The sequence below is a fragment of the Panthera pardus genome, unplaced genomic scaffold (genome assembly GCF_024362965.1).
Source record: "Panthera pardus isolate Hobbes unplaced genomic scaffold, ASM2436296v1 HiC_scaffold_2, whole genome shotgun sequence".
Classification (NCBI taxonomy): domain Eukaryota; kingdom Metazoa; phylum Chordata; class Mammalia; order Carnivora; family Felidae; genus Panthera; species Panthera pardus.
Genome location: NW_026526765.1, coordinates 103,934,456 through 103,957,661, shown reverse-complemented (window position 1 = coordinate 103,957,661; position 23,206 = coordinate 103,934,456). Strand labels below are relative to the sequence as shown.

The 23,206-nt window shown below is 42.9% G+C and overlaps 1 protein-coding gene across 1 annotated transcript in view; it reads left to right on the top strand.

The window, feature by feature from the left end:
* The window catches only part of PIK3R1 (phosphoinositide-3-kinase regulatory subunit 1), an 86,395-nt gene that overhangs the window by 4,277 nt on the left and 58,912 nt on the right, over nucleotides 1-23,206 (top strand). Inside the window, exon 2 of the mRNA XM_019463115.2 lies at nucleotides 5,825-6,545. Within this exon, the coding sequence (XP_019318660.1) occupies nucleotides 6,209-6,545 (337 nt within the window). The 5' untranslated portion in view covers nucleotides 5,825-6,208. The remainder of the gene's footprint in view (nucleotides 1-5,824; nucleotides 6,546-23,206) is intronic.

Below are 23,206 nucleotides of genomic sequence, written 5' to 3'. Positions count from 1 at the left end.
TAATCGTCCTAGTAACCCTGTAAGGTGCAGGTTTGCTTATTGTATCTGCCTCATAGATGATAAAATTGTGCCATGGAGAGATCTGAGTAACTTGCCCAAGGTTAAAAATCCAGACAGTGATGGGGACAGCTGCCCGCGTCTGAAGCTCAGTGCTTATACTAATCTTCTTGCTAAGACTTTTGCAAAATAGCACTGCATTTTCACAAGAGGAGCCAGTTCAGATCATCTTCCTTAGTCCTCTTCGTTCCATGGCCTTTTCCTCAGTACCTGTTCACCGTGATGAGTAAGAGAACCAGAATAGTCACCCCCCTGGCCTTTCCCAGGTGATGGCATATGTTTCTGAGGCCCCTCAGAAGCTGCTGGAGGAGCATCGGCATCTTTCTGCCAGCCTCCTGGTGATGACTCCAGCTGGACCTGGGTCTCTGTTCTCTGCCCCTCCTCAGGTGCTCCGGCTCTGTGTCCTCACTTTGTTTTCTGCAGAGTCCTGCCTCCTGGTTATTTCACCTAGTACCCCTGTACTGTCCTGTACCCCTCCTAGCCTCACTGCTCTTGGGGTGCCAAACGGGCTTGCAGGCAGGAGTCTTCATCTAAATACCCTGCTTGCCCACAGTAGGGACTAAGCCCCGAGGGTTGCAACCATCAGCACGTTCTGGTTGGTTTGAAAATGAATGGGGGTGTTTGATGACTATTGATTTAGGTTCAATTTAACTTTGCTCTGACTTTGATTTTTATAATTTCCAGAACACTATACTTGAAAGGTGGAAAGCTTTGTAAATAATTTCTTAATTTAGGTTGGGAGCTTGCCCTAGACTCAGACCTAGCACCGGGAGGACAGAGAAATGGAATGTAGGGAAGTGGGGGTCGGGGTCCATGAACCCTCCATGGCCTTTGCATCTGAGTCGAAGATCCAATGCGTGCTGGGACCCAGTGCCAAACTGCTAATTCAACCACAGGATAGAATTGTATGATTAGAGTATATTCTTGATTTATTTCAAGTGATTTTAAAATATCTTATATTCCTTCCTCCCATTAAGTTTGGTAAATCCTTGTCCTTTGTAAAAGGGGAGTAAGTCAACACAAAGTCAGAGCACTTTGCAAAGAATTTTGTTTGGTTCTCTGCCAGAATGCCTGCAGGTTAGAGTGTTAAATTGAAAATTTACATTGAGGCATTTGAACATTAAGAAGTCATGGATTGCTGATTGTCAGACATCAGACACAACTTTATTTTGAGGCACAGAATAAGAATAGATCAGTATCTTAGCAAAGAGAGAAAATATACTTCTGATAAATGGTGTGACAGGCAATCTTTGAAAAGATTGAAATACTGGAGCACGATAATTACTGTTAAAGAAATTTTGAACTATTACATGTGATGTTATGTGAGTAAGTTTGTTATTTGTTGATGGGATTTCTTTATACCTTTTACAGTAATTTACATGTACAGTAGCTTAGAGCCTAGATTAGAAAACTGCATTACTTATTTGAAAACATTCATTTATCGATGGTAGATATTTTTCACATATAAAACCTTTACTATGTTAACAATTATGTTGGAGCTAGGTGGAAATAGTTCATTGGACAGGTGAACATAGCCAAGGAGATTAGAGCCATAATCTTGTGAATCTCGGCAACATGTATCCGGTCAATCTGGGTAGTTTGGGCTCCAAATTGATCTTAGGAGGGTTATGTTACACAGGCAATGCCGATGCCTCAGGCTGCTGAGTTTTCTGCAGTCCTGGGGAGAATTTGAGGGTAAGGGAAAAACGAAAAACAAAAAACTTGCCAGTTGTCAAGATATGATAGCCCTTGTGACTATGGTTTAATGTTTCCCATATCCCCCCTCAGGAGGAGCTGAGTTGTTAGAAATTGTGTAGTCAGGGGCCTGGGACAGCGGTAGGGGACATAGATGCCAAGAGGGGTACAGGTGGCAGTAGTTGAAGCTCTTAGAGCAGAAGTGGGCAGGATTCCAGAAGTGGGCAGCCTTCCAGAAGTGATGTGCCCAGTATTCTTTTATTCATAGTTTATAGACTTCTTTGGCAAGGATGCATTTTACTGAAGTCTCTTTGGAAGAAAATTTGCATTGTCTAAGATACTGGGTCCTGAACTTGATGGGACTGCTGCCAGGTTGTAGTGGCTTTTTTTGGCAGGTGTGTTTGTGAAAGAGTCACAGACACTATCAGTAGGGCCACTGTCACAGAGAGTAAATAGAAAGCAGACATTCAAGGTTAATCTGGGGGGCCAGAGTATGCAGGCAAGGAATCTGCATCATTGACCCCATGGACCCACCAGGGCTGTCTTTTGTCATCAAAGCAAGTTGAATTTGGGCAGTAGGTTTTCGTGGTGTTAAAAGTGTCAGACCTGGAGCTAAAGTACTTGAAGGTGACTTGTGATTCCTCCCATCAGTTGATCAGTGTTACCATGGCCAAGGTACTAAATTCTTTGTTATCTCAGTTTCCTCCTCTGCAAAATGAGAATATTGATAGTGCTGCCTCAGAGTTATGCTGAGTATTGACCCAACATGCTGGGCCGTGTATAGATCCCATTAAGCGTTAGATGATTCTGATTGAATGAGTTAATACACACAGAGCTCCCAGTAAGTATTAGATAAGGAGGAAGAGGAAAAAGATTGGATAGATTAGTATACATACAGCTTCCAGTAGTGTTAGATGATACCCATGATGATCAATATGACAGTGACCGTCATTGAAATGGGATGGCCATCGGGAGAAATTGTGTATTGTGCAGCAGGGTAGAAGAGCCTGCCTCTTCTCCCTGGCCAAGACAGGATAGGGACAGGACACTATCCAGTCCCCACCCACATGACTAGTCAGCTCTCCCTCTTCTCTTACAAGGTTGCTCTCCAACCACTTTGTTGGCACTGAATCTTGGCCAACCTTGAATTGTTTTGATTGATCTTCGTGGCCTTGGCATTGTTGAGTCCCAGAAGACAGGAATGGTGTGTTCTTATAATCTTAGCATCATAGAAGATGTGGCTTTTTGTTGTTTTTGTTTTTTTGTTTTTTTGCTTTTTTTTAAAATCCAATGAGAGCCCAGAATTCTGCACAGGATTCTTCTAACAGGGAAAGTCAGGTTCTCCTTACAAACATTGAGGGACCGGAATTTGTAGAGATATATGGGTCTCTGGCACCTGGGTGGGAATTGCTAACTCTCAGGTCTGGCCTTCTTGAGATCATCAAGTTCCTCAGGGTTTTTTTCCTCTTTGCACAGATTTAGCCTCAGGCCAACATTAGTATAATTTTCAGGTTTGTAAAACCTTGACCACACGTGGAGCCTCTTAGTGTGGCCTCCTCTGTTGAGGAACATGCATATCTACAGAGGTGTGCTGTGATGGGGGGCCTGGTGGCTGCTGAGGGCTGTGTGGGGGAGAGAGTGATTAAGAGAGACAGGGCGGGAGGGAGAGAGAAAGGGAGGAAGAGAGGGAGCATAAAATACTCGCCATTCTGTGAAGAATCTCACCAAACTGGCCCACTGGGTTGTTGAAATAGAGGAAGCCATAGGCAGCAGCTGGTGGGAAGATCTCTCCAACCTACTAGTTGAAGATGTTTTTTTTTTTTTTTTTTTTCCATAAAGACCTACATTGCCAGGAAAAGCTAACAAAAATTTCAAGGCAGATTTGGAGGAATTAAATTATTCTTAGGCATGTTGCCTGGTTTCCAGGCATTTAGGGATATGTAAATTTTCATGTTCTTTAGAGTTCTGTGTCTCATTTGTACAGAGTACATTAGTACTAAAAACGAAATTTGCTAGTTCTACATTTTTGTGTGAATTTCTGCAGTGAATATTTAATTTGATCCTGGATCTATCAAAAGGAGAGGTTGTCTTCAAACATAATATAGTTTATTTTTCTCCTACACCCTGCTGGTTGCTTTAATTTTTTTTTAATCCGATGACTGAAACACAAAGTAGAATATCTATCTCAAATTAATATTCTTACTCTGCAAAGGTTTCCAGTGTTTGTTTTTTAGTTCTTTTAATTTTAACTCTCCTAAGAGTGTTATTGTACTATGGCTAAGAGGCTCTATAACCGTGTAAAGTTGAATGCTTTATGCTTCTGAATGCCAACATTACTGTCTGCGATTAGATCTTCCTTCTTAAGATGCATACGCCGATGAGTTCCTTTAATACTAAACATCTATAGTGGCCCCACTCGTTAAAACGTATCAAGCTGTCTTTGATATAGAACACTGATATTCTGTGGCTGTCGCTGATGGCTTTGTGACTTGGCCAGCTTAACTGAAACCTTTAGGTTGCTTTTACTCTTTGTAATAAAGATAGCATTGAGAAACAACTAGGGTGCAAAGCATGTACATGGACACCCTGTTCTATTGGCAGGCAGGCCCCTTGCTGACTTTCCCTCTCGAGAGTCTGGAATCCCTCTGCCTCCACTATGTTAAAAAAAAGCGAAAAGCTTGCAACTGCTCGTTTTCCCCGACACTGGGGCTGTCTTTCCAGGGTGATCTCCCACAACCATCTCTGCTTTCTCTTCAGTTCCTTAACTCCTCAAATTCTAGTTAGTATCCTCAATACCTCTAGACCGGGGTCTGCTTTCCCAAAAGCCAGTGATGATGCGGTGATGGGCAGAGCCCAGGTTACCTGGCCTTGCCTCACTTTCCTCCCTGCTGGAGGCCCCTGTGGGATTTGGTCTCAGGGATTCGCTTTTCCCACCAAAACCCTCTAATTTATTATTTCCCGCACATAGGGTTTGTGTCCAAAGCGTGACTTTGCTTTTTCAGGTGTGTTCAGCGAACCCCAGTGTTTGATCCTTGGATCATTTTTTAACCTTTAATATTTTTCCTTGTGAGTTCCTCCATTCCGCTGAGTTCAGGCTTGCCTTATTTGCAGCTGATCACCAGATCTGTAGTGTGTTCCCTGTCTTAGAGTCCCAGACCAGGTTTTCCCCTGCCTCCCACCGTCCTTGCATCTGTAAGCCTGTCAGTCCTCTTGGCTTCCCTTTGCCTGATACCCGTGGCTAAATTCTTTTAACGAACTCAGGTTCAGGCCTTTTGCTGCTGTCCTGACCCACATTGGAGCATCGCCGCATCCACTCAGGCTTCTTCGGCAGCGTCTGTTATTTCATTCTTCTCCTTTCCATACCTTCTGCTGCCACCTTGGTTCATGCCCTCAGGACCCTTTTGCCCAGACCACTGCAGAACACGGTTGACACCTTTCCTCACCTCTTCTATCCCTATGCCAATCTGTCCTAGTCGCTGTTACTAGATTGAGATTCTTTAAGTGCATCTCTGACCTTGCTGCTCCCCTCTCTCCACGGATTTTCGGTGGTGCCCTAAATCGGACCACATGACTCACAAACTCAGTGCAGGCATGCATCATGTCATATAACCCCTACCTATCTTCCTAATCCAGATCCAGTGTTCCCTCTTTGGCTTCAGATGGATTGGACTGCCTGTTCTAGCTCTTCCCAGAATATGACATTTGCTTAGTCACATCTGTACCTAAGATCATGCTCCACATTCCATTCTGTCTTCCCTGCAGTTAGATGTGGTCCCTCCCTCATCGAACCCAATAGCACTTAGTCTCTGCCTGTCTTAGGGTACTGACCTAGTGTTATGGTTCCTTGTTTACCCTTCTTATCTCTGAGACGCTGCCACATGCCAGCACACCTCCCACCCCTGCCTGGTGTTCTTACTAATCTTTGTTGTATGTATCATGTTGAGCAATAGCACACCGGCCTGTGCATGTATGCCAAATTGATTAAATACTTGTTGAATGGAAGTAGAAATTCAAATTCACACAGATGGCAAAGTGTGATGTTCATTCATAAGCTTTGTTTTTCCTTTGCTAGGTGAAGCTCGCGTGTGGAGTGCAACAGTAAAATCAGACGCCAGATGGACAGTGTGACAAGAATGTCAGAAAGGATTGGGCCTCGCTGTGAGAGTCAGCCTGGAGGCCAAGTGTTGACGAGTTGCTGAAAAGGAAGCCAGTGGGAGGACTGCGGGCCGCAGAGGAAGTGGCACTCTGTCTTCAGTCACACCATTGATGGAGGACAGATGGACAGCCGGACATCCAGTCACCTCTCCTCTTAAACCTTTGGAGAGTTGTCCTTTGTCCTCTGCTGGACACATATTAGGAATCTTAACATACTCTCTGAATTCGCTTTCCATAGAAACGTAAAATCAGACTGCAGTGTGTAACGAGACGTCTGTTGCATGGTGACAGGTTTGCAACCATGAGTGCCGAGGGCTACCAGTACCGGGCGCTGTATGATTACAAAAAGGAACGAGAAGAAGATATTGACTTGCACTTGGGCGATGTATTGACTGTGAATAAAGGGTCTTTAGTAGCTCTTGGATTCAGTGACGGACAGGAAGCCAGGCCTGAAGAAATTGGCTGGTTAAATGGTTATAATGAAACCACGGGGGAAAGAGGGGACTTTCCAGGAACTTACGTTGAATATATTGGAAGGAAAAAAATCTCGCCTCCCACACCAAAGCCCCGACCACCTCGACCCCTTCCTGTTGCACCAGGTTCTTCAAAAGCTGAAGCAGACAGTGAGCAACAACAAGGTCAGTGTTAATGAGCGATTGCTTCGTGGTGCACCCCCGCTCCCCCTCCCCCTTTTTTTTTTTTTTTAAGGAAAAGCCTACCATTTGCGTCGGACCGTAGTGAGCTCTGAGCAGAAACTTACTCTGACAGCCTTACCTCAATTTATATATGGTACATAAAAACTGGGTCAACCATTACAAGACTGGAAATTTGTGTTTGTGGGGTAGGGAGTTGTCAAAAGACGGAGATGGTGTATGAGAACTTGGTCAGTGTCTTGAAACCCTGTTTTTATAGTTGCCATTGAATTAAACATCTCTTGCATCCTTATTCTTTAATTGCTCGTAATACATATAAATAATCCTTTAAGGAAAGAAGAGGGTAAGTCTAACGTCAGTAGATGTAACGTTAATTTGATTGGTATGGAGAAGTGTAGAAAGTAATAAAGTGACCCCAGAACTCAGCAGAGAAGAAACCATTGTTTTTATAACCTGGTATCTACCTCTGGGTTTCCTCTCCAGAAACACTGTGGCTGCAGCTGAAACCTAATCCTGTACTCAGTCTAGATGTAGAGGGAGTTCCCTTCTTTCATCGGCAATGTCATTTGTAGCATTAATGCCTCTACGGTGCTTGGCCCTCATGAGAAGAAAAAACTTACTGAATACTTTTCTTAAATGGAAACCACCTTGATTCAAAAACCACTCCTTGATACTGGAGATGGTCCACATTCTAGCTTTGTGCACAGCTGGTCGTTTTAAGATTTTTCTTCTGTTCGTTTTCACACAAAGACCAGCCCTTTGCTCCGTTTTGCTGTTATCACCTTTGTTAAATACTCATTTCTTCATTGGTAAATTTCAAGCTTTTTGTTCTTTCTTTTTTTTTTTCCCCCCCTACATAATTTTTTTTTTTTTTCTCAGACTGAGAAAGGTTTGGCAAGGTATGTTTAAAACAGGTGGGCCCTTTTGCCGTGGTTGCATGTTGAGTAAAACTGCCTGTGGCATTACAGTGTCTTTCTGGAAGGGATTCTGATACAATCATGCCTTCTTGAACGTTGGCTTATTCTAGAACATATGAATGAGGTAACAAGAATAAAGGAGCAGAATGCAAGGATAAATAGCTGCTTTTTAGCATTGGGTAGCAGTAGGATAGGGAATATTTTTAAAAGTCAAGGGTAACTGCCTAGAGATACCTGAAGGATGTGCTCTTTCCTCCCCTGCCCGACCCAACAGGGATACTTGTTTGATGAACGTTATACCGTACTTTATAAATCATGTCCAGATAATGTCTTCTACTATACAGTTCCAAAGCAAAAGTTAATTTTTTGTGCAACAAAAACATAAAACATTGACTCTGCATATGTATATATGGTTTTGTCAACCATTGTGTTTCATTTAGCAGATAGAAAGTATACATGCAATTGGGTCCCCCCCCCCCCACCTCCAAACTACATATTTTTAATTTGTTTACTTTTTGAGTTAAAAAAAATTCAAAAGGAAAAATTACTTAATTTGTCCCAGAATACAAAAGATTACAGAATCCTACAAGTATCTGTGTTGGATTACCAGAGAAGATAATTTAAAAAGTGGAAAAAGGGATACCGTGTTGAGATTAGTGACACAAGATTTTGTAAAAATACTTTCTAAGCAAAATTGCATTTGAAAACTGCCATTAGGTATAACTTTTCATTATAAGCAAAGTGATTTTCTCTTTTTAAGTCCGAACCTATTTTATAATGCTTGCTTTCTCATCTGATGCGGTGACAATAGAGATTTTTAACAGCTTTTTCCTTTTTTCTTTTTACTACATGGAAAGTGGACTAAATGAAATTTTTAGCAGAATTTAAGAAAGAAACCATGACATCGTGCATTCAGATATTAGAAAGAGCTGGCCTAAATAGAAATGAGTCATTAGGAGTAACTGAAAGATTGAATAGGCAGTTGAAATGGGAGATTGTGAGGGGGCTTTGGTACTAAACTGTAGATTTTCCAGAAATGTAACCTTCTAGTCTCATTTACATATGACTGCTATGAAGTGAGAATTCAGTAGCTCCTAGTAATTGCATGTCACATTGACAAGGAAAGTAGTTGTGAGGACAACTATGGGATTCCACTTTCTTTTTGCCCACGTGCATGTTTACTTGGAAGGCTCTGCAGTGACAGATTGTGGGACAGAGAGGATAGTTCTTTTCTTGCTGTCATTGAATTCTTTAGCCCTTTTTTCCTTTTATTCCCCTCTCCTAACTTGATTTAACCTGTTTTTCGTGTTGGACTGTCTTTATTTTATTTTGAAGGTCACCCCTGAGGTCTAAGGATCAAATGCAGGCCTCCTGTTGAGATAGTGTGCCGTGGGGAGTTGGCACACCCCGTAATGGGAATGGGATAGATAGAAGGTGCTCATGCCTGCCTGCCTACTAATTGTGTGGTTCTTGTCTCCTGCTCTTGCAACGTACTCTCTTTTTATTTTTTTAATGTTTATTTTTATTTTTATTTCTTTTTCTTTTTTGGGGGTGAGAGAGAGAGAGAGTGCAAGCAGGGGAGGAGCAGAGAGAGAGGGAGTCACAGAACCTGAAGCAGACTCCAAGCTCTGAGCTGTCAGCATAGAACCCAATGTGGGGCTCGAACCCACAAACCCTGAGATGATGACCTTAGCTGAAGTTGGATGCTTACTGACTGAGCCACCCTGGCACCCTTTAAAAATTTTTTTTTAAAGTTTATTTTGAGAGGGAGAGTGTGAGCGAGCTTGTGCATGCAAGTGAAGAAGCGACAGAGAGAGAGAGAATCCCAAGAGAGCTCTGTGCTGTCCAGTCAGTGCTCGATCCCATGACCTGAGTCGAGATCAAGAGTCGGATGCCTAAAAAAAAAAAAAAAAAAAAGAGTCGGATGCCTAACTGACTGAGCCACTCAGGTGCCCTGTCTCTTCTTAAAAGAAAGTTGTCATTGAGCTTCGGCCAAAAGTAGACTTTGTGTGAGGGATTCCTTCTTACATAATAGAACCCACTTTTCCACTTTCCATGAATGTTCCTGGAAATAAAGGTGTGAAGGTTAGCTTTTGAAATTCCTTTGAAAATCTGATAAACCTTTCACCAGTACATTTTGCGTACAGTGTCTGAGGAAGCCCAACCCGTGGATTGAATTAAATGTGTGAATTGGACATTGTTGTGTTGATTGGCCTTCGAGTCATTCATTCACCATGAATTGCATCCCTGTTTTGTGCCAGAAAGTAGTGATGAAAATCGGCATCTAGATTTGAGAGGGAGAGCATGCCTTCTGATACCCTGGCCTTCCTCCTCCTACCTCAGGACTCTGCTTCCTTCCCTCCGCTTGGGCAGCTCTTGGGTGACCTACTGTCAGCTCTTGGCTCAAATCGCACGGAGGCTGGCTCTGCTCTCCTTACTTCACGTGGCGACATGCCCCATCTGCTTTCACAAAGCATTTACTTACCATGTTGATATTTTATCATCTGTTCCCTCTGGTAGACTGTAGGCTCCATGAGGGCGAGGCTCTTAGTTGTCCCTCCATTATCCCAAGCATCTAGAACAGTGCAGTAGGTTCTCAGTAAGTGGATAAAGGCTTGCTTCCGAGGTTCATCATCTAGCTGTTTCACATCCCAGGTGACTTGAAAGGAGCCATGTGCTTTGTGTGTTCTACACAGGCACACAAGGCGGTGACAGCCCATCCTGTTTTTAGAAATCACAGTTTCTTTGTTCTTTCACACCATTCACGTCTGAGGAACCTTGCAGCCTTGGCCGTGACCGTTGCATGCCATGTCTCCAAAGCTGTTATTTAATACTCCAGGGCTTGGGATAGGTAGTTCTGCTAGTGGGGAAGTGTGTTAAGCTGATAGTGGGTACTGTCAGCCACTTAAGCAAAGTGATGAGAACATGTGTCAAAAGCAGCAGGTGTCTTCAGGCACAGATTTTGTTCCCTCTCCCCTGCTTTCATCTGCTTCCCTTTGCGTGGGGGCTAAAATTGCCAACGAGAGTGTCACATTACACTTGCCCACAACGCAGTCAAGCCCTGTTTGACCTTCAGAGACAACTCTCTTGCGAACAGGTGAAGGGTGTGCAAAATGGGTGTCACGTGGTCCTTGGGGGCGCCATGCTGTTGAAAGACTACACTGGCTCCTTCTGCGTTAGGCTCTTCAGACACTGGCATTCCATTCCTGAACACACAGCCCCATCCAGCCATGGTCCCCACTTCTTGGTACACCAAGAAATGGTGGAGGTGGAGATGTAGGGATAGAGGAATGAAAATGTATTCCTTTCTTACATAAGTAAACCGTGCCGCGGGCTATTTCTTGAAACCGCATTTTGCGATTCTTTAATTATAAAGTCACGGTCACGTAGAATATTTAGACTAGTGAGATCCCAGGGACAAACTAGAATCTAGTTTACTCTACAAACTAGTGACCGTGTTAGTTTGAATAGAACAAACATTGGAATCTGTTCACTTTCGAGGTCACTTAGGGGTCCGAGTTTGTACCCATCTCTATCCCCCATCTACACACCCCTTACCACCCCCATTGCGGACCCTGACGGTGAGTCCCAGGTGCCAGCTGGTTCCACATATAAAACATAAAGCATACATTTGGTAAGACCGATTTTAAATTTTGATCAAAACTCTTTCTAAACAGAAGAAGCAAAAAGCTTCTAACTTGTCTTTGCTTTCAAGGTTCCCCCAGCCATGTTATTTTTACATTTATCACACTCAGCATTTGAGTGCCCCTCCCTGGTTGTCATTCCCCGTCTAGAAGGCAAGGCTGTAATAAATCACATAAATTGACTATACTGTACGGAGGTCACAGAAGATAGCGACCTGATCCCAAGTTGCACACCTTTGCTGAGACTCGTGGTCATAACTTACTGCTGTTACTCCCCCAGATAGTACCCGTGAAAGCAATCGGCTTTGCTTCACAAAGCCCTGCCTTTATGAATTCTGTTTCAGTTGCGATTAGACCTTGTCGTAACTTTCTGCACCTTTTTTCCTACTTAAGTGAGACTTGGCTGTGAGGTCAGAGCATCGTCCTGCTGATGTCCCCTGAATGGTGGGGTAACACATCTGACTTTTGGTGCTGACTGCCCACCCGGCTTTGTCCATGCTGCTTGTGTGAGAAAGCAAGGCTGGTTAGAGGGTATTTGAAGGTGAAGGCTGTAGAGCTCTGCCTCTGACTTCTGACCAACTGGAAAGTTTAGTCAGCATGCTAGAGATTTTTAGCCAGGTGTAAAAATTTAAGTGTTTGACCTCTGTGTTTTAGTATGAAATGAAATACATTTCCAAAGGATATCATCAATAGAATTGATTGGAGACTAGGTCCGGAGAAAACAAATGTGCTAATTATTTCTGATAAGATCAGATGTGCCTGACCACTTCTCTTACGATCCCAGAATATATTACTCCTGTGTTAAGTTACATATTATAGTTCTCCCCTCTTGAGTGTCAGCACTGCTGTTCTTTTTTGCTAGATTCTTGACTTTTAAGACATTTTTCCTGCGAATTTGAAATTTAGTTATTTGTCTCCCCAGAAATATGAAGAGAAAGGAGAGTAATCCCAATGAACAATTTCCATATCCTTGAGAAGAAAATTGACAGAGAAAAGCTTCTCACCTTGGCTGCTTTTTACCAGAAAAGTTCTGCGGGGAGCTGGCTGGCCATGTTCGGAACTCTAGGCAAACCCTGATGGCAGATGAGTAGGGAGCATCCCTTGGTACCCCCAGGCAGAGAGGAAGACATTCCTCCCTCCTTCCTCCAGTCTCTTATTTGACCAGAAGGGCTCTGTTTTCTCTTTTCCAGGACAGTTAAGTTCAAGGTTACAGATAAGACATTATTTGAGGAAAAGATTCCTGCCGTGTTACCATGACCTGTGTCATGTAGAATCACAGAGCTTTGGTACGGAAGTGATACTTTCTTAAGTGAGATATATGTTCAGATGATTTCCTCAAGGGTTCTGGCTATCGACATTTCATTATGTGCTCTTTTTTCCAACATGGGTAAAACGTCCAGTGTCCCTATCTGTACAACCTAAACAAAGCCTCCACACCTCTGCCTCAAACAGGATCTTTGTCAAGTGGAGTGAGCCTCTCTGTGTCCTAGCCACCCAGCTAATGGTGATGCTCTAATGAAATTTTCTTTATCATAAAAATAGAACTCTGTCTTGTGAAAATGTTTCCTTTTGCATTTAGTCAGTAGATTCTTTGATAACTTTGAGGTCAATCTTTCTGGTTTCTAGGTGAATGCATCTTTGTCGAAGACAGGAGAAATGCTGATTAATAAGTACTTCTTCCCAAAGTCAGGGTTTGAGAAAATAATTGAAATTACTAAGTTTAACAACAAATGGTGCCTTGCATCTGCTAAGTAGCATCCAGAAAGGGGAGAATTTTGTGTCTGGCAAGAAAGAATAGCAAATATGTGATGCCATACACATATCCATGTTTTTCTTTGTAAAACAGATGTTAGCAGTACAGCTGACTGTTGTTTGTATGTGTATCTTCGTTGCAAACACATTTCCATGAGGAATGACACAAAATTGGTTTGAAGGCTGAGGTAGGGGGAAAAATAACTTGGTGTGATAGCTGGAAACGAGAAGCATAATAATTGCATGATGGATTATATCTAATGTTTCGAGGTCTTGGTCAGTTTTATAGCATTGAGTACCAAAACAGTTCTTAGGCTTTCACTGAAACTAATCTAAATAGAGAAGGTCAAGGTGCACTAGAAGTTGGCTTTATTTTCATTTCTTGGGTATAATCCCTAAAATGTCAAGTTTAACAAGATAACTGTCAGAATACTTTATAAATGTGTTATTCTTACTAATTTCTATAAACGACCACAGTATTTTGTTTTTACTATGATAATTCCATGCACTCTACATTGTTAAAATGTTCTGATAAAATAGAACTTTGCACTTGAAAACAAAAACAAGCAGCAGATCTTCCTGTTTAATTATGTATGCACAACTTTGTCCCAGTGGCTTTCTGCCATCGAAAGCATGGCTGTCACTTTCAGGAATACCTTTTCTGGATACTTCTTGCTTGGAGGTATTTGCATTCATCTGTTCATCTATTTTCAGTTGATAGCTTGTATTATGCGGTGCCTATGGATTCATCTATCCTGTCACAGTTTGAGTCATACTGAAGTTCTGACTGTGAATTTATTACAGTGTATTGTAGGAGACTGTTGGTAATTTGATGATCAAATGTGATATCCAAGATAGTAAAGATGTTGGTATAAGTGAAATATAAATCTCTATGATACATTATTAGAGTCAGAAATTCCACTCTACTTTGCTTCCTCTAAATTCCTTAATCCTTCTTCCTCCTCCTCCCCTTCTTCTCCTCCTCCCCTTCTTCCTCCTCCCCCTCCCTCCTCCTCCTCTCCCTCCTCCTCCTCCCCCCCTCTCTCTCCCTCCCTCCCTCCCTCCCTCCCTCCCTTCTTCTTCTTCGTCCTCCTTCCTCCTCCTCCCTCATCTTCCTCCTCCCTCCTCCTCTTCCCCCCTCCTCCCCGCCCTCCTCCTCCCCCTCCCTCTCTCTCCCTCCCTCCCTTCTTCTTCTTCTTCCTCCTCCTTTCTCCTCCTCCCTCCTCCTCCTCTCCCTCCTCCTCCTCTCCCTCCTCCTCCTCCCCCTCCCTCTCTCTCCCTCCCTCCCTCCCTTCTTCTTCTTCTTCATCCTCCTTCCTCCTCCTCCCTCCTCCTCCTCCTCCCTCCTCCTCCCCCCTCCTCCCCCCCTTCTCCTCCCCCTCCCTCTCTCTCCCTCCCTCCCTTCTTCTTCTTCTTCCTCCTCCTTCCTCCTCCCCCTCCTCCTCCTCCCCCTCTCTCCCTCCCTCCCTCCCTTCTTCTTCTTCCTCCTCCTCCTCCTCCCTCTCCTCTCCCTCCTACTCCTCCCCCTCCCTCCCTCTCTCCCTCCCTCCCTCTCTCTTTCCCTCCCTCCCTCCCTTCTTCTTCTTCCTCCTCCCTCCTCCTCTCCGTCCTCCCCCTCCTCCTCCTCCCCCCTCTCCCTCCCTCACTTTCTTTTTCTTCCTCCTTCCTCCTCCTCCTCCTCCTCCTCCTCCTCCTCCTCCTCCTCCTTCCTCCTCCTCCTCCTCCTCCTCCTCCTCCTGAGCCCCTCCCCATCCTAGTGTTGTCTAGTTGTAAAAATAAGAAGTAGATACTGTCTCTGGGTACCTGGGTGGCTCAGTCAGTTGAGCTTCCAACTTGGCTCAAGTCATGATCTCCCGATCTATGAGTCTGAGCCTCCCGTGGGGCTCTGTGCTGACAGCTCAGAACCTGGACCCTGCTTCGGATTCGGTGTCCATCTCTCTCTCTCTCTCTCTCTCTCTGCTCCTCCCCCACTCAAACTCTGTCTCTCTCTCTCTCTCTCAAAAACAAATAAATGTTAAAAAAAAAAAAGTAGATACTGTCTCTTCTGAGTTTTGGCTGTATTTTTTGCTTTAACCTCATACTGACACTTGGTCAGTAAAACTTTGTCCATTCCTACTCATAAGAATTGCTGGAGAAACAAAACCCAGAAAACTTAAGTTGTCACTAGTAGTCGTTCATTAGTACTTCAGCCCAGAATCCAGAAGAAGGGTAAATGGCGAAGGGACTTGGATGGAAACCCAAGCTGGGATGATTGGGCACATGTGCTCGCTGCAAGATCTGATATGGAGGTTGGGCCAGGAAATCAGATGGGATTATTGCTAATGAAAGTGCCACACTGATACCAAGGGTTTTTTTGGGTTTTTTTGTTTGTTTGTTTTTTTGTTTTTTTTGCAAAACTGTGCACTGTATGATCTTAAGATATATTTCACCAGTGTGAGAACTTATGCTCTCCCTCTGTTGGTGGTCGCTGAGGAATGGCTGACATCTAAATTAGTTTGTGACTCCCATTGTGACATATTGTAGTTCATGAGTGAATTAAGAGACACTCATGGAATGCCTCCCTTGCGCTGTGTGTGTGTGGTGTAATTCAATGTGTTGACATGATAGGCGCTCAGAGTTCTTAAGTATTTGTCTAGTGGGTTTTTTGTTAAGTTTTCCAAGGCAGGTAGAGAGGGTGATGGTGTTAACATTTGTCTATTCCAATTGGAAAGATTTGGTTCTTCAGAGCTCTTCAAATTTATGTGATGGAATTATTAGACTATGTGCCCAAGAGGCAACACGTGAGCATAGGCGTTGGGCAAGGCTGCATTGTAAAGTCAGCGAGATTGTTGGGGTCGTCCTCATCCTACAAGCTTTATCCTGAGGAAGGAAGCTGCCATATGGCGCCACAACTTAGACTCGGCACACGGTACCATTGCCAAAGCGAGGAGCCCTCACACTGGTTCCCACTTGCTGTTGGTTCTTGGAAAATTCGTTTTTCAAAATTACTTAAAGTTGTAAGATCATCTATTGTGAATCCACATTCAACACCCCTGGGTTTATTTTTATCCTATTTTTTAAAATAATTTTTAATGTTTAAGAATGTTGCGTCTTTATCAGTGAACAGTTCATTTGAAATAGATCTTTCCATCCCCGTGTCCTAATGGTAGAAACATAGTTGAATATTTGTATCATTACTTTATAATTTGAAAGTATTTCACAACGTTGCTGACTTGCTTTTTTAGGTAGCCAAAAAATAAATTTCCTATTTTTTGAAGGAGAAAGATTCAGAAAGGTTAGAGCAAAAAGACTTTATTGCTAAATAATATTGAGTATCTACTGAGTACCAAGGAGTGAGATTTAGTGCATTTGGTTAGGACATATCAAAAGTATATATTATTGTCATTGTACCACACTTTCCCCATGGTTGTATTTAAATGTGGAAAATGCCTTTTTCAAAATGTACCTTAAATTAACAAATATCATCAAGACTTTGTTATAAAAAAAATTACCTGAAAAGTTTGCAGACTTACTGTTTGCCAGGCGTTTTGCTAGACATGTCAGAGATATTTTTCATTTGATTCTTATATCCACCCTGCACAGATTGCATTATGACCATTATTTTCCCGATTAAGAAGGTAAAGCTCAAGGGACTGTGCAAATATTTAGGAAGGAGGGGGCTCCATAGAAGGAGCATTCAGAGGGTTCAGAAACACTCCAGCAAGCCCTTGTGTGGTTCTGGGTAAGCAGTCCTTTGTGAAGTTATCAGTAACTGAAGAAACCAGATAGTTGCAGCTTTTTGGGTGGTCTTCAATTATGTTTGTTTTATCAGTTAAGTTTCATTGGCTGTTACATTCATACGGCTACACAACAAATTACCTTTGTTTTACATACAACTCACAGCATTTTCTTATGTCTGTTAAATACATTCAAGGGTTGCATCACAAGGAGACTGATGAGGCCAGGGAACCAAGACAAAGTTTTGGGTCTGTGTGTGTGTATGCAGTTTTCATGGGGGAAGAAATAAACCTTGATCAGATAGTCCAAAGTTATGTGCCATGGTTAAATGGTTTTACTTCCATATCTGTTATTTTGGAAGAAGTTTATGTCTGTTTCAGGTGTTTACCTGAATTTGAAATTTTCTTCTTTCTCACTTAGAATTATATCATTTTAATTGAAATGGAGCACTGGCTGGTTATTACCTGTTTAAAAGCCAAAAAGCTGAGTGTGTCCAGCATAAGAATTAGGTGTTTTGGCATATGGATGCTGGCTGCTTGAAATCCAGAAGTACAGGAAATTCCAAGTGGACTCAAATGAATCTGAAGTCTTAAACCTAAGTTGTGTCACAGTTAGCAGTAAACGCCATTTTAAAGTCTGGCTAATGACTGAATTCCTTTGAATGTCGAGCTTTATTTCTCAGGAAAGTCAGTCAGTCCCTGGCAAGTTTCTCACATAAACATTGTGTTTCTGTTTCTAGAATCCCAAGGACAGGAAGGTAGGTGAGAGCACGTGAAAGGCACAGGTGAATTTTATTTCTGGGTGTTTATTTTTGTTTTATTTTTATTTTTTAACGTTTATTTATTTTTGAGACAGAGAGAGACAGAGCATGAACAGGGGAGGGTCAGAAAGAGGGAGACACAGAATCTGAAAGAGGCTCCAGGCTCTGAGCGGTCAGCACAGAGCCCGACGCGGGGCTCAAACTCACGGACCGCGAGATCATGACCTGAGCCGAAGTCGGACGCTTAACCGACCGAGCCACCCAGGCGCCCCTATTTCTGGGTGTTTAAAAGGACCATGTGATCTTGCATAGAGATAGTCTCTCCGAGGCAATGAGTGCCAGCAAAACTTCTTGGATACTTTTATTTGGACTCATGTCTTTGTACTTGAAAACATTTGCAAGTTTCCTGATTTACAAAGGTGTGTCTGCCGGGTGGTCCGGACACAGCCTCTTGAGACTTCTCTTTAGAGTTCCTAAGAAAAGCACTTGGAGTTTTATAAAAATGAGAAAGAGCTACTGTAAACTAAACAGAACTGGGTTTCAAAGCAGAGAGTAAGTCCTGGCCCCCTGTAAATAGCTGGGTGGGGCTATGTGCTCCCCCCACCCCCCACCTGTAATTCACAAGGAGCTCATGCATCTGTCCCTAGAGTGCCCTTCCCTTCCTCTTTCTCATGTCACCCGAAGGTGCTTTCTTATGTAGTGGAAGAGGTCCTAGCTCCGCAAAGAATGGGGCGAAGCTGGGATCTTGGGACAGGGGTATTACTGTTACATCCTGCCATTGTCCCTCCACAAAAGTAAAGTGTCCAAGGTGGGGAAGAGTTAGAAAGACCTGCGTTGACTGAGGGTTTGAGCACTCTGATCGAGTTCTCCATCATTCAGCACCTCAGGAAGCCAGGCAGTGAAGGCAGAAAAAGGTTTTCTTTCAGGCCAGGGAAATGACATTGGAACGAAAACCACACTGGGAATTGGCCTGGGAACTGTTCATCTCAACCGGACAGGCGACTCCAGTTCTGAAGCCAGTGCCCAGTAGATCAGGAGTAGCTCAGAGTAAACACCAGGCCTGGGTAGATTTCTCCTTGCTTTGTGATCACAAAACAGGAGAAACATAGCTTAGCCTGATCAACAGGGTTGCTCCATAAAGGAAAGGGGAGATGAAATAGAAGACTGGAAGAAAGAACAGACCTCCACCAATGATTTATTGCTTCAGAATGACACGGCCCTGATGAAAGAGGGGCAGAAAGCAGTTAGATGTTCATGAGTTGGAAAAAAAAAACAAAAAACAAAAAACGATGGGATGGATGAAATGGAAGTGAAACCATAAAAAGTGATCGTAAAGAAATTAAAAATGTGATAGTACATTAAAATCCATATGGGAGGCCATTAGGAGTAGAATTAACGCAGTGAAAAGAAATTTAGTGTCGTAAAGAAGAAATGCAGATACAGCTCTTCTGGCATCCAAAGAAAAAGAAAAATGAGGGAGAAAGATGATGGATGCATAGAAAGGAGATATGACATGAGAATTGCAGGTGCTGATAAACAGGAAATCCTATCAAGCGAAAAAGAGCAACATAATAAAAATAACCTTGCATGCATGTGTGCACATTTGAAAGTGTTCTCCACATTGTTGGTATGAAATCAGTGGAAGGCCTCTTCTGGATACATTTTGGCCAAAAAAAAAAAAAGTTTTAAGTGTAAAAATATTAAAGCCTCTAGTCAAAATATCTAGTTAAGTACCAGGCTTCCTTCTCCTTTGTAGCTGTACGTGCCAAAAGATTGTAGTTTGCTGTCACTAGAGTTTTGAGGACAAAGACGGTAGCTTGAGAATTTAGGGTGTTGCTTCCTTGTATTTCACATGCAGAGGCAATTGACAGACACTCTTTATGCTGTCAGCAAGAGACCAGAAACATACACGAAACTTCTCGTCTCACTTGGGAGGACCTAAACATTGCTCTTCATTTAAACTTTGTAATGAGAAAGGCAGAGGTTGATTACCTGGAAGAACAGTTACCCAAAGGATAAAACTGTCAGGGGTGTATTTTCCAAATACCTAGAAATAAAGTGCATGTTCTCAAACGCAGCCTACAGAGACAGTGTGAAAATATTATTGCCGTGGGGAAGATACTTACCTTGTGTGAAAATTTAAGGAAATACATATATAAGCATACATAGGTACCTGTGTATACACACACAAATCTAGAAGTGTGGATTTATACGTACCTATATTTGTGTGTTCAGCAAATGCTAGTTCTGCGTCAGGTGCTGTGCTAATAACATTTTACTATGTTAAATTGTTACTTTTCATAGGAATTCTGGGACATTGGCTTTATTATTATACCTGTTGTAAAGGAAAAGAAATTAAAGTTGAATTAAATGATAGCCCAAGCTCACACAGCTAGTGGAGGAGTTGGGATTTGACCCCAGACCGTCCGCCTGGTGCCCCACTGTGCTTAAGCAGCTCTACCATACCGCTGAAAGCCCCTCGGGTGGGATGTCTGTGCTCTGCGACGAGGCTACATTCCTGGACACAGCCCATCGGCCAGGAGGGCACCCCTGAGCCAAAGATGATCCCCTGGCTTGCCAGGGACCTGTGACATGATGACGTGACCTGATATCAGGCGATGAGTTGAACAACCAGGTTTTTCCACTTGCAGGAAACAGACCCAAGAAAAACTAAAGACGATGAAGCAGTTGTGTGAGTTACTCTCCCTTTCGTCAGAAGAACCTCATCAGAACAGGAGGCTGGGAGGAGGCCATTAAAGTCATGTTGGAATCTGTGGGATGTAAATGGTTAAAATATTAACTTTTAAGTTAGCACTCACTTGACTAGCGCCTCTCAAAATGTTTTTCACATATATATGACATTATATATTTATAAAATGGGGTAACATATATCAAACAGTGTATATAATGCTATATATAAACATGCCTGATGGCACAGTGTATAAGGCAAAACAGACAAGGCGCTGTTGATTCAATCATGCAAATATTCCTTTGTGATTGAGTTTGCTAATTTCACTAAAATCGGCTTGAAAGGATTGAAAGTTAGTTGTAGCCTGCTACTCCCCTAGCCATCAGATGCTTGTAGTTACATGTACGGTTATATTGTAACTGTCATTTGTGGTCTAATCTTCCCCAGAAGGGAAACTTGAGAAACCCGGTCAGCTTTAACATTGAGAGGAAGTTTAAACATTGGAGCATAAAATTCATGGTTGTTTAGATTGAAACTCCGTTTCCTGTCAGACCACATGGATCCAACTCTTCTGCAAATGGAATCGTCTAACTGTGGCCCGCATTCAGGACAAGTTTCATAAGATGCACCGAATGTTTACTCGTGTTGGCTTCCGGAGCCTGTGTAGCAGACCCCAAGACCTCTGCCTATCCAATGGCAGCGTGGTCGAATAAGGGAATTTGTCTAATCACATAACTATTTTATCCCCTTAGCTGCTTTTGGCGAATTCCAACTTCGCTGTTCCATCCTTTAGTTAGTATTTTGAGTATTTTTAGCTCTAAGGGTGAAAAAACATTTTGGAGGTGCGGGGGTAGTGTTAGTTATGGTCTGGCTGTAGGACTAGTTGCCTTTCATATACTCTGAAAAAGAAAGATGGGGGCAGCTTTACAATCATCTTTTTGTCCCAAAATACAAAACACTGTCCCTCCCACCTCGTAGGTATCCCCCATGCAATCCATTTTCTAGAACACGTTTGAAATATAACTAAAGCTTTTGCTTAAGAATCTCTTGATTCAAGTAATCTCTAGGGGACCATCTTTAGCCAGCCTCAGATGTTATGTTTAGTTCACATTTTGAAACGTTTCAAATTTTATATCCCAGCAAATGTAGTTTGTAATCTCCAAATTATGTTGTCTCACATTTAATGTATAATTTGCTAAGAGAAGGAAATGAAGAAGGCTGGGAGTTAATAGTTACAGCAACCAAAGCTTCTTAAAATGAAGGCAAAAATCCTTTGCTTATAGAAGTTGAAGAGATCATTACTGATTGGTTTAGCCTTTTCCCAGAAATCTATCTCACTGAGTTGATATTTAATGTTTTAGGCATATGCATTGTAGGCTCTGATTAATTTCGTTGCCTTATTCAGGACCTTTCATTTACAGGCATGTCACTGAATGATGACATGAATTTTTGATTTGCTAAAAAGGTTGCCTTTGCAATTTTTTCATATTACCCTTTTTAGTTCGTTGCATCTGGTTTCTGCCTTTTTCTTAAACACGTGTAAGATGACATGTTTTACCCCTGGGATGAAAAGTGAAATTTCTTCACCATGATTCTTAAAGTTTGCTGGCATGCGTTGAGCCCTTGCTTTGAGCCAGGCACCCATGCTGTGTGCACTGCCCACATTATCTCACTTATTCCACTTTTCAGGTTGAGGCTTAGAGAAAGAATCATGCCCAGAAGCAAACGCTAGTAAATAGTAGAGAGCTGGGATTTGCATGCCGACTCTGACTTCTGGGTGCTTTTCAACATCACACTGTTTTCCACCCTCAAAGTGGAACGGATAAAGAAAGGAACCTCCAGCAGCATTAACTTACCCAGAGGCTATGTCATATCAAACCTAGCACTGATTCTGGAAGCGAATATTAAGTGAATATTAGGAAGAAGTGGCCTATGTGTTGGACTCTTTAAATAGGGTCTCACATCTCTATAATCCTTGGTCATTTTCAGTTACCCTCGAACTAATTTAAAAATCTTCAAGATATAGGTATTAAAAATGCTTGATTAGTGGCGCCTGGGTGGCTCAGTCGCTTGGGTGTCCAGCTTCGGCTCAGGTCATGGTCTCGCTGTTCGTGAGTTCAAGCCCCTCGTCGGGCTCTGTGCTGACAGCTCGGAGCCTGGGGCCTGCTTCGGATGCTGTGTCTCCCTCTCTCTTTGCCCCTCCCCCATTCACGCTGTGTCTGTCTCTCTCTCTCTCAAAAATAAACGTTAAAAAAAAGTCTTTTAAAAAAATGCTTGATTAGCCAGTATCTTGTTTCCATCAAGATCATGTACGTGAACCGTATATCAAACCGGAGACTTAGTTGAGACTCTTCGTACAAAATCATCAATTTCTTTAAAAGTTTTCTTACAATAAAGAGGGAAGACTCTGAAATACTGCAAGTTAAAGCAATGACCTCATTCCATCCAGGTGAAAGTATTGTGCTATTAGAACGTTATCAGTGTTTGAACCTAGACCTGGACTCGTTTATAGCAATACAGTCTAGAAGAATGTTGGTGCTTTAATTACTTGACTTAGTAAAAGTTTAATCTTCAAGAAGAGAGCAGCGCTGACGAAGAGCAGGTGAGGCTGGACAGGGGATCAGGCGTCCGCACTTCTCCACGTGACCCCATGTTGAGTCTTGCTCAGAGAGCACAGCAGTCACATTTGGGTTCCTGTCCCACTCGTGATGTGTGAAGGCAGAAGAAAAGTTTTCGATGCTGGGTGATCCCATTAAACCGTCAAGATGGATTTGAGGCAGGGGCATGCCCAGAAAGAGAAGTCTTCTGTGGGTAGACAGACACACAGATGCTTTCCCAGGACCGGTCCAGGAGAGAGAGGTTAAGCGGGAGGTGACACAAAGACAAATAATTCCACCCCTCATAGGAGTCAGGGTCTCCTCTCTATACCTGTTTGGGAAAATTCACTGCTGTGAAATGGGAGGGATCTGGGGCTGAGAGGTAGTGTAGGGATAGCCCAAGGCTGAGCTGTGGCCAAGGATTTCTCAATCCTTAAGGCCTTGAGGCCTCCTCCTCAAGCCTGCCATTTTTCAGACTTAACCCTCAGTTTTCTAGGTACGTTGGAGTATGTCTATAGGGAAAGCCCCTGGCTTGGGATTAGTCAAGTTAGCCAGAGAAAAAATGGATCT